This window comes from Thamnophis elegans, chromosome 4 (assembly GCF_009769535.1).
Source record: "Thamnophis elegans isolate rThaEle1 chromosome 4, rThaEle1.pri, whole genome shotgun sequence".
In the NCBI taxonomy this organism is placed as follows: Eukaryota; Metazoa; Chordata; class Lepidosauria; order Squamata; family Colubridae; genus Thamnophis; species Thamnophis elegans.
Genome location: NC_045544.1, coordinates 32,261,954 through 32,278,500, shown reverse-complemented (window position 1 = coordinate 32,278,500; position 16,547 = coordinate 32,261,954). Strand labels below are relative to the sequence as shown.

The 16,547-nt window shown below is 35.2% G+C and overlaps 1 protein-coding gene across 1 annotated transcript in view; it reads left to right on the top strand.

The window, feature by feature from the left end:
• The window catches only part of REV3L (REV3 like, DNA directed polymerase zeta catalytic subunit), an 88,200-nt gene that overhangs the window by 54,344 nt on the left and 17,309 nt on the right, over positions 1 to 16,547 (top strand). The window contains exons 15-20 of the mRNA XM_032215688.1: positions 170 to 258; positions 1,114 to 1,239; positions 1,528 to 1,726; positions 4,435 to 4,546; positions 13,090 to 13,205; positions 13,815 to 13,933. Of these exons, the coding sequence (XP_032071579.1) occupies positions 170 to 258; positions 1,114 to 1,239; positions 1,528 to 1,726; positions 4,435 to 4,546; positions 13,090 to 13,205; positions 13,815 to 13,933 (761 nt within the window). The remainder of the gene's footprint in view (positions 1 to 169; positions 259 to 1,113; positions 1,240 to 1,527; positions 1,727 to 4,434; positions 4,547 to 13,089; positions 13,206 to 13,814; positions 13,934 to 16,547) is intronic.

The window sequence follows — 16,547 nt, the reverse complement described above, 5'->3', positions numbered from 1 at the left end:
CTGTCATTCTGTCTTGAATTGAAGTTAATTCAGAGTTGTATTCATGTAATTTGGTCTTATAGTATACTTGTTTTGTTGGTGTGCATGCTCATTATATTTTAAGCTGCGTAGAGCTGTGTAACTGAAATGCATAGAAATTTTTACAATGCAAATTAATATTTTTTTTCAGCCATAGGACGAGATATTCAAAAATTTAGTTCTAGACGAGGAAGAAATGTTGATGCACTTCGTAAAGTACTTTTAACAACACAAATTAAAGTAAGAAAAAAATGAAACATTATGCTAACTTGGGTTTTGATTTTTGTCTTTTAAGTTTTGTTTTAAGGTAGTCCAGCTTCATTTCATTCTAGATTAACTTCTTTGTAGAAGTTTATATGATAGGGCATTCTGAAATGAGCCTAGTAGAGTAAAATAAATACCTTTGAATACTGAAAATTGCTTAGGAATTATTTGTAAAATGACTTTCTGTGATCATATCAGAAATCACTTTTAGGTTCATTTCTGCTGACTTAATATGAAAACTTGTTGCTAGCTGTTACACATAAAAGTATGCATTTGAAAATGCATTTAAAGATTACACTGATGGTGAACATTTAATGCTTTTTGGGGAACTTAAACGTTCCATGTTTGAAGAACACATTTGACATATTGAGTTTGACCTTTTTGATTGAAGGATGTGCTAATAAGCATTAGCAACAACCTAGGAAACAGTATGTGGTGTAGGTTGCAATTATGTGGCTATAACTATGGCTTTAAATGCTAAAACCACAGTATTACTGATGCCGTCAGTATTAGCTGTGCAGCTTCCCAGTCTTTTGTAATCAACTATAATTGAGTGCAGCATATTGAAGAGGGGAATGTACAAGCTTTCCTTAGCCATGTGGTTATTTCAGAGATATTTTCCAGGTGTAAGTCTTGTTTTAGCAGAAAGGGGCCCATTGGAATTGTGAAAAAAGCATTAGAAATTATAACAATATGACCGTGATTTTCTGCCTGGAACATGACCTGAGTATTTATTTATACACACTAGTGAATAAGATTTTGAGAATTAAATTATTTAAATTATCAAAAAATTACCCTTAATTATTAAAAGTTTGTTGTTTTATTTAACAGAACCAGTTCACTACTATAAATACTCAAAAGAAAGAAACTTCTCAGATTGAAGGACCATCTTTGAACAATTCTTATGGTTTTAAAATAAGTGTACAAAACCTGCAAGAAGCAAAGGCTTTACATGAGGTAAATCATTGTTTAATTGAAAATGCTTTACATATCCAATAAATGTTTCTCAGATCATTTTTGAAATTTTCAAAATGAAAGTACTTAAATCAAGATTGGCGAATATTCCTAGGCACTCACTAATTTATCCATTACCACTAAATTGCATGATTTTATTGATTCCTGAAAAAGTTCACATTAATCACCTAAAGGATAAACTCAAGCTTGATTGTTGAAAAAGGCTTTGCTTATAGTGTTTTATTTTAAATTGTTTTGACAAGAGATAATAATGTAAACTTTTCTGTGTAGGTACAGTATCTTACACTGCTAAGTATGGAATTGCATGCTCGAACCAGAAGAGATTTGGAGGCGGATCCTGAATTTGATCCTATCTGTGCTTTATTCTACTGCATCTCATCTGACACACCATTGCCAGATACTGAGAAAATGGAAATCACTGGTGCTATAGTGATTGATAAAGACAGAGCAAGAACTATCTCAAGCCAAGGTCCTTATTTCATTTTATTTTCTTTAAAATGATTGCCAATATTTTCAATTTATTGTATTTAGATATTAATAAACATAATAAATAAAAATGTGGTTTTGAACAATGTTTGCTAGTGTTTAAATTCATGTCATCTCATTGTAGAATCATGGACTTATAGTAGATGGTTTCCACCTTATATCTTTTTATGAACATTTGCAAGGGCTATAATGCTTAACACTTACCTAAGTATATATTAAACAGTGTTTAATATCTTGTAGCATGCTCCTGCAGAAGTCCTGAAGATATATAAAGAGGAAAGCATATCCTAGATGGCAGGCCTCAAAACTCTTGTACTGAACTAGTCCTTTTTAATTTCCTGGGACTGTTCAATTTTGGTAATCTGTCTTAATTGGTTTGAGTAAAGATAGAACATGGAATATGTTATATGTTGCATAAGGGTTGTTGTTTGGTTTTCTCTGATCTTTGTAGGGTCTAAAGAGGGCCCTTATTGTATTGTACCTTTTTGGCTTTGTTTAGACCAGTGATACTCAACCTGTGGCTCTAGAGCTGGATGCTCTTGAGGCCCTACAGGCGGCTCTCGCAGTGTAGGCATCTGATCGGCGCTCCACTCTATCAGGCAGCGCGGGGAGCACTGACCAAAGGACCGGCAGTGTGGGAGTCACTGAAGTACCTCCTCCCATAGGAGGAAAGCGAAGGAGCTGCTGGGATCCCCCTGCCAGGTAAGAATAGAAATCACTCCAGCCCAGCAGCCATGAGAAAGAATGGGAAGCCTCCCTTTTTTTCCCAGCAACCAATAAGAAACAAGGATAACAGCAATGGGGAAAATGATATGCCATGACATGTTTCAGTAAATATTGTATGTGGTGACAAATACCACCAAAAATTAGGTAGCACCATGAGGAAAAGATTGCAATATTCACGTTTGATGTTATGCTCTGCAACAGTTAATGGTGAAGTGGCTCTCCAGCTGTTAAAGGTTGAGTACCACTGGTTTAGGCTAGTGAAAAAAACAACTAAACTTAATTACAAGAATAAAGTAATAAACTCTTAAATTTATATTCAGTAATTATGCTATTATTAAGGTTCTGAATAACATAATGTAACATGATAAAATATATATTTCATCCACTTTTATTTCTGGGTATTAAGTAATTCCTATTCTTACCTTTAGCATCCTTTGATAGCATTTTTCTTTAAAATATTTAATTTTAAAGCAATAGATTGATTTTACTAAATTATGTCTTTCTAGAGGCTGCCTTCAGAAACTGAAAAGAATACATATAGACTGAATTCAACAATAATAGGTTTAGCATATTTTCTTTAAAAAACAGAAGTTGTATTTAATGTTGCAGAGTTATTAATACTGATTTTTTAAAGATACTATATTGGCTGACAAAGTAAAATCTTATTTATGATTATTCTACCATAAACTTTTTAAATTCTAAAAACACATTGACTAATGTTGGACCATTACAACAAAAATCATGATCAAATTGAAATAGAAACATCTATGAAAGTGTTTCAACCTCAACTTGATTTGGGCCATGTATGAGTTGTGTGGCTATTTAAAAATAATTTACTTGAAACTAGAAGTAATAAATGTGTTTTTAATTGTTTTGATGTGATTATCAATTAATTTCTAACAATACTGAATATTTTTCCATTTGTCCTATGGGCAGGCCTTAGGTTACATAATAGTTGCCTGAAAAGCCATGTTTCATAATGTTCACTGATCATTCCTAATCTCACTTGATTATCCTAGTCCTGCGTTGTCCTCAAGGAGAGACTACCCTATCTTTACCTTGAAATGTTCATTAGCCACTTCTATCTAGAATCATTCCCATCAGTTTTGTTTCCTGCCTAAGTGAAGAATACCTGGGTAAAAGATAGTCCATGAACTTTTGTATAAGAGAAAGCAAGGTGCTCTCTGCATAGAGAGTTTAGTACTTGGATACCAAGGCAGTTTTGTTAATAAGATCTATATTGATTAATATTCTACCTCTTTGTCATGTGTAAGACCAACAATATTTAAATGGTGCTTATTGATAAGAGATTAATGTAGCTTGGTTTTCTTCCTCTGAATCAAGCATATTCGTAATGTAGAATAACAAAGATTGGTAGCAGGAATTAAAATCTAAGGAATTTTTTTACTATCATTATAGTACATTTTTCTAGTATAGATTAATGAAATGGTGCATATGAGGATTTATTGTGATTCATGTTTGTGAAATTTTATAGCATTTGAATGTTAGAAAAATCAGTGGTATAGCATTTTAAAAAAATCAAAAATGTGTATGCTTTTCAATATAATAGAATCAAATAAAATGTTTGACATGAACTTGAAGAGCCGAGGTGGCACAGTGGTTAAATGCAGCACTGCAGGCTACTTCAGCTGACTGCAGTTCGGCTGTTCAAATCTCACCGGCTCAGGGTTGACTCAGCCTTCCATCCTTCCGAGGTGGGTAAAATGAGGACCCGGATTGTTGTTGGGGGCAATATGTTGACTCTGTAAACCGCTTAGAGAGGGCTGAAAGCCCTATGAAGCGGTATATAAGTCTAACTGCTATTGCTATTGCTATTGTTCATGCTTTGTCTGCAGCAGGTGGATGAAGGGGGAGTGCCTGGAGCACAATTTGTACTGCTCACTGTCAAAACTGAAATGATCAAGTTTTTCTTAAGAAATAAATGCATTTCAATTTGTTTTTCAGGTAATAGAGAACATGCCCCTTTGCTTGCAAGATCTGGTATCTCAGGATTGGAAGTCACATATGCTACTGATGAGAGAGCACTTTTCCAGGAGGTAGTGAATATTGTTAAAAGGTAGTATTCTGTTTTTATTTTCAGCTTATACATTTCTGATTAATTTTGTTCAACTTTTGGTCTCCCTTCTCTTTTTTATGTGCCCATATTTTAACAGTTTTATTTTTTATAAAAGTTTGTTTTAGGTCTTCATAACATATTTATCTTTTAAGGTATGTTTATTCAGGTCTCTAAACCAGAATTCACATCAGTAGTACTGAAGTTGTAATATCCCTAAGATGCATGTGAAATCTAGAAAACTTCTTACTGTCTTACGATACAACTTTTAAAAAAATCTACCAATAGGCAGGAAAGGGGTGGTTTTTATGACAACTTCATAGCAAAACTCATTGCTCCTTGTGATACAGGCAAAAATAAATAGGTAGGCATGAATTTTTTTACGTATGTCTTCTCCAAAGGGAAACCTCTCTGTTTCCAAATTCCGTTTGGTGTATCATTTTCAAGTTCCTCACATGTTCTTATAGCATCCTCTGATCATGCACTTATAGAAGTTCAGATGTGTCTTTCTTCAAATCAACTGCCAAAGCTTTGAAGTCTTATTGTTATCCAGAAAGCTAAACTTTGAAACTTCTGGCTGGAATACATTCTCAAGGAAAATGTGTACTAGGCAGAGTACATTTGCAATTCTCTCTCTCTCCAACTAGAAAACTTCTGATGAGAATGGCATTGACCAAATCCAGGAAACCAGAATACTAGAGTTGCTGAAAGCAACCAGCAAAGGGTGGGTCCTGACGAAGCAGCGGATTCCTGTTCAGAGAAGACAAAATTGCAGGTAAGGAAATTAATTTTATCTTTCTCTTTTTTGGGAATCCGCTGCTCCGTCTGACTTACAAAACAACTTGGAAATAGCAAACCAATTCTGTTAATTTTTTAAAACCTTCCACCGTTTTGGAAGTATAGGAAAAAATATCACTTCTCTGCATAAAAAAATCATTCCAAACAATAGAACATTACAATTTTTCTTTATCTCTGAAGATCAACAAATGAAGACTTGACCGCTGAAGGCTTCACTGAATGAAGAAAGCACACTGATTTCTCTATCATGAAAAAGGCAAACCAAACATCTGGGTTGTTACCTGGTAAACACTTCTTGAAATGCTGCATATCAGCTTCTAGGGCTGGCCAATGACTGGACTATGATGTGTACCTTCAGATAGTTTTGATTCAATATTTTTACTGTTTGAGGGATAAAAGTTACACCCCCTCTAAAATTGAATTAATGCAAGATTTTGTCAGTGGTTTCATTTAGCAAAATAATAATTCTATGTTGAAATGTATGAAATTATATTTCAAATAAATAACCTCCTGGATTTGAGTATATTTGAATTGTTTATTATTTTCCCCAACCCATTATTTTTGGCTACAACATTAATTTCATTAAATATTGGACAAAACAGTGTTCAAAATAGCTTTTGTTGCTATAGTTATGAATTATTATCATTACTGCAAATTCAATTTTGTTCGATTTAGTAGAAATTAGAGAACTCTTTTGAATGAGACAAAGACACAACTTAGAATATGTTGATTTTTACTTCCTTGTTCCAGTCAGCTTCCTATAAAGATCATTCTATATTGTTTTGCAGATAAAATAAACCATTTGTTAATGGTTTAAACTATCTGTAGTTTGAAGGCTAGGTAATTTTTGAACGTTTATGTTTTCATTCCTTTGAAACAACTTCGGGTCTGACCTATTAAGTGTGGCTTATGTTGCTCAACCTAACAACAATAGTTCATTTTAATATTGGTTAGTGAAGCAAGCTATTTTAACCTATAGTTTACAAAGCTTTCTTGTTCCCTCCTATTATTGCTAAAAATATGATATTTTTTATTTGGGTAACACATTAAATTGTGATTAGTGGAAATGAAAATTTCATAGCTTTACTAGAACAGCAGAGAGGAGAAGAAATGATCAAAATTCACTACAAGCGTATAATTCTAATATACAATATAATCTTTGATGGCTATGAACTGCATGTGACAGAAAAATAAAATTTTGCAGAGCAGCTAGATTAATGCTGATCTCAAATCTCTATTCAGTGTACTTGACTACAATTTTTATGGTTTGGTTATCTGTAGTAACTGAGGATACAAAACAAATGTACAGAAATAACCAAATGGTTTCTGAAATGACCAGTGCAAAAAACATCTCTGTGTACCGAATCTGAGACACACAAATATATATGCCTATCAAAGAAACTTTCCTGGTTGTAGATGGTGAAATATATTAAAATATTTTTACTCAGAGAAATAATACAAATACAATACAATAGCAGAGTTGGAAGGGACCTTGGAGGTCTTCTAGTCCAACCCCCTGCCTAGGCAGGAAACTAAGACATTTCAGACAAATGGCTATCCAACATCTTAAAGGCATTCACAACTTCTGGAGCCAAGCTGTTCCACTGATTAATTGTTCTAACTGTCAGGAAATTTCTCCTCAGTTCTAAGTTACTTCTCTTCTTGATTAGTTTCCACCCATTGCTTCTTGTTCTACCCTCAGGTGCCTTGGAAAATATTTGACTCCCTTGTCTTTGTGGCAACCCCTGAGATATTGGAACACTGCTATCATGTCTCTCCTAGTCCTTCTTTTCATTAAACTAGACATATCCAGTTCCTGCAACCGTTCCTCATATGTTTAGCCTCCAGTACCCTAGTCATCTTTGTTGCTCTTCTCTGCACTCTTTCTAGAGTCTCCACATCTTTTTTACATTGTGGCAGCCAAAACTGAATGCAATATTCCAAGTGTGGCCTTACCAAGGCATTATAAAGTTGTATTAACACTTCACATAATCTTGATTCTATCCATCTGTTTATGCAGCCTAGAACTGTGTTGGCTTTTTTGGCAGCTGCTGCACACTGCTGGCTCATATTTGAATGGTTGTCAACTAAGATTCCAAGATCCCTCTCACAATTACTACTATTGAGCAAGGTACCACCTATACTGTACCTGTGCATTTTGTTTTTCTTGCCTAAATGTAGAACCTTACTTTGTTCACCATTGAATTTCATTTTGTTAGATAGTGCCCAAAGTTCAAGTTTGTCAAGATCCTTCTGTACCTTAAGCCTGTCTTCTGGGGTGTTAGCTATTACCTGCCAGCTTGGTGTCATCTGCAAATTTGATGAGTTCCCCATTTATTCCCTCATCCAGATCATAGATGAAGATGTTGAAGAGTATTGGGCCTAAAACAGAGCCTTGGGGTACTCCACTGCATACTTCCCTCCACGTAGATGCAGTTCCATTGAGGACTACATGTTGACTGCGGTTGGTCAGCCAGTTACGAATGCATCCGGTGGTGATGCTGTCTAACCCACATTTTTCTACTTGTATCTAGTAGTAGGTTATGGTCTACTTTATCAAATGCCTTGCTGAAGTCCAAGTAAATTATATTGATGACATTCCTCTGGTCCACTAATTTTGTCACTTTGTCAAAGAATGCAATAAAATTAGTCTGGCATGATCTGTTTTTGAAAAACCCATGTTGGCTTTTGGCTATTACTTTGTTTATTTCTAGGTGTTCGCTAATTCGTTGCTTGATTATCTTTTCCAGAATCTTCCCTGGTATTGAGGTCAGGCTGATAGGTCTATAGTTTCCTGGATCTGTTTTTTTCCCCCTTGTTTGAAGATGGGAACCACATCAGCTCTTTTCCAGTCCTCTGGCAGTTCCCCGGTTCTCCAGGATCTCTGAAAGATATCGTTCAATGGTTCTGAGATCTCATCTGCCAGTTCCCTCAGAACCCTGGGGTGTAATCCATCCGGTCCTGGTGATTTGAACTTGTCTAGGGTAGACAGGTGCTCACTTACCATTTTCTTCCCTATTTCAATTTGTGTTCCTAATCTGATTTTTGTGGTGCTATTTTTGGTAGGTTGGACTGTTTTTTTCCTTTTGTGTAAAGGCAGATGCAAAACATGAGTTAAATAGTTCTGCTTTGTCCCTGTTGCTTGTCACCTTGTTGCCATTTTCTCCCAGCAATGGACCAATTGTTTCCTTAACTTTTTTCTTGTTTTTAACATGTTGGAAGAAGCTTTTTTTGTTATTTTTTACTTTTGTGGCAAGCCTTTCTTCATTGTGAGCCTTAGCTTTCCTCACTTCATCTTTACAGGCTCGGGCTATTTGCTGATATTCTGCCTTAGTTATGTCCCCCTGTTTCCACTTTTTATAATTAACTTTTTTGTCTTTCAATTTGTCAGAGAGTTCTTTATGCAGCCATGCTGGTTTCTTTTGGGAGCTGTTATTTTTCTTCTTCATTGTTATTGTATACTGGGCTTTTATAATCTCATTTTTCAAAATTTCTCAAGCTTCTTGAATTGTTTTCCCCTTGAGGATTCTCATCCATGGAATTCTTCCCAAGCTCTCTCTAACTTTATTAAAATTAGCTCTCTTAAAATCCAATACTCTAGATTGACTTTGTTCTACTGCTTGTGTTTGCATAATGTTGAATTCCAATATTGCATGGTCACTTGCCCCCAGGGTTCCTATGGCTTCAACACCTTCTATCATTTCTTCTTTGTTAGTGAGAATTAAGTCTAATATGGCCGATCCCCTTGTTCCCTTCTCTACCTTTTGGGAAACAAAGTTCTCTGCTAGGTTTTTAGGAACCGGTTGGATCTTCCACTTGGTGCAGAGTTTGTTTCCCAGTTGATATCAGGGTAGTTAAAATCCCCCATTACTATTGTGGTGTGCTTCCTACATACCTTAGTTAGCTGACTAGCAAAAAGTTCATCTACTTCCTCTGCTTGGTTGGGTGGCCTGTAGTATAGACCTATGGCAATGTCATTCCCCCCTCCCTTTAATATTGACCCAAATGCATTCAAGATAGTTCTCATCATTGTTGTGCTCTATTTCTGTAGAGATATAGTTATTTCTTATATATAGTGCAACTCCACATACTCTTTTATTTGGTCTATTTCTATTTCTAAGACCTACATCCTACTTTAAATACCGTAAATATCTTAGAAAGAAATTTCCCACCCTTTTATTTGGTCTATTTCTTTTAAATAACTTAAATCCTTCTAGCTGTATGTTCTAATTGTGGGTTTCGTCCCACCAGGTTTCTGTAATGGCAACAATATCATATTTGCCCTCGTTTACTTGAATTTCTAATTCACCCTGTTTATTTCTAATACTCTGTACATTGGTGTATTGACATTTGAGTCCATTTAGTTAAGTTAAGTTATTTAGTTAAACTGCAGTGGCTTTCTCCATGAAGGTTTTTAGTTTGTAAACTCAGTTTCTGTGAATTCTGTACCAAGTAGAACTGAAAATGGAATTTAAAAGCTAATAGCTACTTCAGTAGTGACCTTTTTAATGTGAAATAATATTAGCAATAAACATGTAGCATTTCTGTAGTCAAACAAGTTACATATCTTAATTTTAAATTCTATTAAAATTTAATGAGAACTTTGCTTGTCTTATAAGGATGTTGAAATAATTCAGTGAATCCATCATCACATTAATACAGATAAGATTTTCAAATAATAAAGTTGGACAAATCTGTATGACATGATTTAAATTTCATATAAACTACTTCTGATCTGTGTCTTAGTGAAATTTTGGCAAAGTTTGCAAACAAATAAGTAAAACTATTTTACTTTAACTGTTGATTTACTTATATATATCAGTCTTATTTACTCATTTAGACTATGGCTCATCAACATGTCAGTTAGGAATCTTTCATATGATTGGTACAACATAATTGGAGAAACAGTCTCGTACATGATGGCACGTGGAGCCCTCAGCTCCGGTGCGCCAGCTGATTTTTGGCCTTCCGGAGGGCTGGGGGAGGTCACCCCAGGCTCCAGAGGGTGAGAAATTTGGAAACGATCTGTTTTCGCCTTCTGGGAGGCTTCAGGCTTCAGGAAATCCTCCAGAGCCTGGGGAGGGTATAAATCCCCCCATGGGGAGTCATGTGCTCATGCGCTGAGGGGCGCACACATATGTGCAGGTGGGTGGGGCACACACGCACAATTTTGGCACGCCTTTAGAAAAAAATTAGCCATCACTGGTCTAGTATATTTGTTGAAAGGTTGATTGGCACCAAGGAATACCAGATTCAACTCCACTCTAAACCATGATGATTTGAGATCATTGGGAAAAATTGTAAGAAATAATTTATGTAGACTCCCTTGAACTTCTGGAAGAAAGTGCATGCTATAAATTTTATTTTATTGAAAATACTGGATTTGAATTTGGAAATGTGCACAGAAATATTATCTATCCAATTAGTAATATCTATCATAAACATTAGGGCAGTAATAGATGCCATACTTTTAACTGTGGAAGACATCATCTTCTATTTTTATGACTACATTGAAGAAAAGCTGATAATAAAGAGTTCATATTGTTTTATATTGTTATACACACACACACACACACACACACACACACTTTTTGCGGTTACAAAACTAGAATTTAAGTAACTGAAATGTTACTGAACATACGCACCCAATTATTGCTATTTATTCAAAGTACACCTATTATTTCAGTGTATCAGCTAGATAGATTTCTGAACCAGAGAGCTGTATTGTATCAATTACATTAAGGTCTCCATTTCTACATACCAAAGAGACCTCCACACAAAAGAGATGTAACTAAAGACACACAGAAAAATACTTTATAAAAGCTGCTATAATTTCCAACATCCAGGGATATTTTTTTAAATTTCTTTTTACAAAAATGCCCCTCTGAATTCATTTATCCTAATTTTTGTGTAGAAAAAAGCCTTCAAAAACTTGTTGAACTAAAAAAATCCTTGACACTCTGCTTTATGTTACATAGTGCACATAGTGTAGTCCCACTGAGCTAGTCAATATTTTTAGGTCTAATTTCCCCTATAGAGAAAATATTTTGCAAGAAGAAGCATTCATTCATGTATGAATCCCCCAGCAGACGCTTTGATATGCTACAATTCAGGCACAGAATTAATGTCTTGATAAGAATGAAATTATTATTCTGAATATAAATATTCATCAATTTCTTCACAAGGCAAGGGTAAGCAAAATAGTTTTTGATATATGTATATATGTATATATTTAGCCAATGTTTCTGTTAAATGGATTCTTGATTATTTTTAATTGGTAATTAATTAGCATTAGAATAGTCATCTATCATGTGGATCAACAATTTTTTTCTCTCTGAATGGAACATTACAGATTTCTAGGCATGCTCAGAATTGATAGAAATTTTCATTTTATTTGAACTAAGACCATTAGGAATCTTACCAGCATTCATCTGAATACATTATTTATGAGAATTAAATCTTTCAGACTCTTTTTATTCATTAGAAACCAAAATGTTATATACACCTAGTTTGCCATGGCTAACAATCTACATTGGCATATTTCAAATACTAACACAAAGCTACTTGGCCTTTTTTATTTTTAGGGGAAAGGTACAAAATAAGTTAAACAATATAATGATCTATCAATGTAAAGAAAAGCAAGTCAAATTTTTCTGAATATTTTTTAAAGAAAATAATCATTGCAAATAACTGTCAGCTTCACTTTTCCAACTGTGAAATGCATATAAATTTACCTTTGATTACTCAGTTTCTGTGGAAACTAATTTGTAGAATACTAACACATTAAAATGAAGTTTAATAGCCGTAAAAATTACTCTATTTTATAGCATAACCTAAAATAAGATATTTAATGTTTTTGATCTTATAAAACTGGTTTCCCTGAATAAAAACTCATAATAATTTTTTGAAAAAACATGCTGTCTTGAGTAATAAAACAGAATGTTTTTTAGACCAAGTTATAAATTCAGATATTGAAATCTATGAAATTAATGAATTCAGTGATAACGCTGTGTACTTTTTTCCTTTTAACTATAAATTCAATCCATTTTATTAAAAAAAGATTCAACACTCTCCAGCTCCATGATGGCTTTAGTCTGGCCGGAGCATTTCTTAGAATTCAAAAACTCCAGGTTCCAAATTAATTTGTCATCTTCACTTGAGTCCCAATCCAATTATTTGACAAATAATGACAATACAGGTAGTTCTTGATTTACAACAGTTCATTTAGTGACCATTCAAAGTTATAACGGCACTTTAAAAAGTGACTTATGACCGTTTTTCACATGATCGTTGCAGTATCCCCAGGGTGACACAACAATCAAAATTCAGGCACTAGGTATCTGGTTCATATTTATGATGGTTGCAGTGTCCTGGTGTCATGTAATCACCTTTTGCAACATTCTAACAAGCAAATTCAAAGGAGAGCCATATTCACTTAACTATGTTACTAACTTAATTGCAGTGATTCACTCAACAACTGAGGCAAGAAAAGTCATAAAATGGGGCAAAATTCACTTAATAACTGTTTAACTTAGCAGCAGAAATTTTGGGCTCAATTGTGGTCAAAAGTCAAGGACTATCTGTACACAGTACTTAAGATTAAATTTGTGTACTCCTTTCCACACAGTACCTCACAGGAAATTAAACTTCACCAAACAACTATATTTAATTTAGTGGCATTTGCAGCTTTAATGAATAAATTTAAATTAAATAATTGGTTATATGAAGACATATCTTTCTCTTTTTAGGTATGATCCAGATATTATGTTAGGCTATGAAGTCCAAATGCATTCTTGGGGATACCTCTTACAGAGAGCTGCTGCTCTGGATGTTGATTTATGTCAGATGATCTCTCGTGTTCCAGGTGTGTTTGTGAACCATGTGTTAGTTATGAGTCTTCTGTCCAATTTTTTGAAATGACCATTGGCTGAGTGCATTCTGCCCTTCTAGCAAGCTGTTAATTCATCAGTTTCATAGAGAAATTTGAATTACTAAATGTGTGGTGTTAGGTAGCTGTATCCATATTCTACTGATATTTCTAACCTTATTTCTGGTAAGGGACAGAAATAGGACATGCAGCTATCAAAATAAGCAGCATATGAATGTGATTAAATTAAGGTCACCTCGTTACTCCATACTTACTTTGCAACCTGATGTTTGCCAGCAGATATGAAGTATAATTGCCACAGAGGGATAAACAATAAGATTTTTATTACCTGTGAAGCCAACTGTATATATGACATAAATTCAGACATGCAGGTCTGTTTCTTAAAGTGTTATGTTTTCTTCTCCTGACTCAGTAGTGCAAGGGAAAACTGAGAATTGTGTTTGTATTCTTAAATTGTGATACAGCATACAACTTGTCAGGATGGTTTATTACCATTATAATAAACTTAGATTTAAGCATGAATGATTTGTTCTGATACTTGCACATTTAGTATTTGTCATTAATTTTTTTTATTTTTTATTCTAGACGATAAGAAAGAGAACAGATTTGCTTCAGATCTAGATGAATATGGAGCAGATACAATGAGTGAAATAAACATTGTTGGAAGAGTTATATTAAATATCTGGAGAATTATGAGACATGAGGTAACATCTGGCAAAATTATTAAACTAGGAAAAGGGCAATAAGATTATTAGGGGTATATAAATTCAAATTATTATAAAATAATATTTCTAATGGGCTTATTCTGAAATTACTCATCTTGTTTTTAGAATGGTAGAAATATGCTTATGGAGTTTTCTTTACCAAAATACCAATCAAATTGCATGGTTTGAGTTATTGCATTGTGGAGGAAAGGAGGAAATAGCAAAGGTTGGATAGAGCAAAATAGTACTAAATACCTATTGTTGGATAATTCAGTAGTATATCCTGGTTAATCTTTTGGCAGTATTCTGTTTAAAGACCAGATGCTTACTAACCTAGTGTTATTTTGCTTGAGATATATTAATTAAACTTGTCGGTGTAGTGTTAGTCTAAGTCATACTCCTCTAATGTAAGTCATTCTTCTCCAGCCTCATTTGTCTGAAGTGTGAGTATAATTTGAATATAATAATTTATTCAAAGAAGTTGTTGAAGGATGAATTGGTCGTCAATCGATGCATAGAACACATTATACAAAATAGACAATAAAAAACCTAAGAAAGGCTACACATCCCTCCAGCAGCCTGCATAAGGGTAAGCAGGAACAATCACGCAGCCTGCAAGAAAACCACCAACCTCAGAGAACACAAAGGACTCCACAATCATGTAGAAAACTAGTCAAATCAAGGAATCACCAATGAGAAAACCACTTCTCCACCAAAGTGGCAGAGCAAGTACTACATATAAATAGGCAGCAAACCCCACACTCACTTGCATTGATGTTAGTTGGATAATGAAATGTCTTCAAGCAAGCATCCAAGCTCAGCAGTAAGATCTCCCAACCGTTCAATCCTGAACTATAGGTATTCTCTTCCATTGAATATAAAGTCCCAGAATTCCCTAGCAGTGTCCTATGGGTAACCACCAGTTTCTAAATATTTTGACTTTAGAATCAACTCTGTTTCTGTAATCATGCTGTATCGTATTTTTTGGAGTATAAGATGCACCAAGATTTTGAAGAGGCAAATTTTTGCACTGCAAACCTCCCAAAAATGGCCCGTTTTTTTGCGAAAACAGGCCCGTTTCTCCCCCCCCCCCCCCAAAAAAGACATAAATAGCCTATAGAGGGCTTGCAGAGTGTTCCTGGGGGCTGGGGACCCATTTTTTACTCATTTCTGCCTTCTCCAGCCCCCAGGAGCTCTCTGAAAGCCTTCTACAGGATCTGCATGGCCATTTTGGTGAAGGGGCAGGGTTTCGGGAGGGAAAAAATGCTGTATAAGACGCAGTGTATAAGACGCACCCAGATTTGGGTGTATAAGACGCACCCAGATTTTCAGCCTCTTTTTTGAGGGAAAAAGGTGCGTCTTATACTCTGAAAAATATGGTAATTAGTTTTATAGTCTAATTTGTTTTTCTGTGCTTAGAATTGATTTCCTGCGCTTTGTAATGATTAGGTAGTAACTATCATTCACGTAAAAAGTAGTTTTTCCATATTCTTTGAGGAAAAGCAAATGGTCCCTGCTTCTTGAATGGAGGAGGGGCAATTATGCTAGTGAGAGATACTGGATCAGGGATATTTTTTAAATTGTAATGTCGCCTTAATATCTGACTACAGCTGAGGCATCCAAGGCTGATGACTGCCCAGATTGGCTTCATAGAAGGACAAGTCCGTTGTGCGAACTAAGATAGAAATAATCAGAGATAGATATAATATAGAGCCTATTTGTCTTGAAGCACATTTTTTGCTGATTTTTCTCCCATCTAGTTTTTCTTGCAATGCTCATTAGATTGTAGCAATAATATATTAGTTATTGGTTGATAGAGATGGGAAGTATTTTTAGCTGTATTTCTGATTATCTTAGTGATGCAAAGATCACTAAGCTCAAGATCACTGTGAGAGCCCAAAGTATCTCTCTGTGGCGTAAAGGGTTTGTCTTGACTTCGTCCAACATTTTGCTGGTATATGTTCTGAGTTTTTGGTCAGTATTTAGTGTTTGAAATCTGAATCCTTGCCTGTTCTGTACCAAATTCTTTGTAAAATGAAACTATTAAATGTTGGGTCAGTTTTCAACCTACCGTATATACTCGAGTATAGGCCGACCCGAATATAAGCCGAGGCACCTAATTTTACCACAAAAAAACTGGAAAAGTTATTGACTCGAGTATAAGCCTAGGGTGGGAAATGCAGCAGCTACCGGTAAATTTCAAAAATAAAAATAGATACCAATAATGTTTTTGAATATTTATTTCAAAGAAAAACAGTAAACTAGCGGTGTATTCAATGAAATACTTCACTCACCTCATGATGCTGATGTCCCGCTGTGATGATGATGTCCCGTGCAGCCGCGGGAGCGATGTCCCGCCTCCTATGACACACGGCACAGTGATTCCTATCATTGGATCACTGTACCAGAGGAGGTGGGACATCGCTATGTGGCTGCTTGCCATAACAAGGAGGAGGTGGGACATCGTTGCAGAGCGGCAGGAGGGGGAGGAAGGGGAATCGTAAGACAGCCCTGCATTACATTAGAACGTGAGGAGGGGGGATGGTGCGGTGCGCGCTGCGCGGCAAACTGACACAGAGGGAGGGGAAACTCACAGGGGCACTGGGCCATTCAC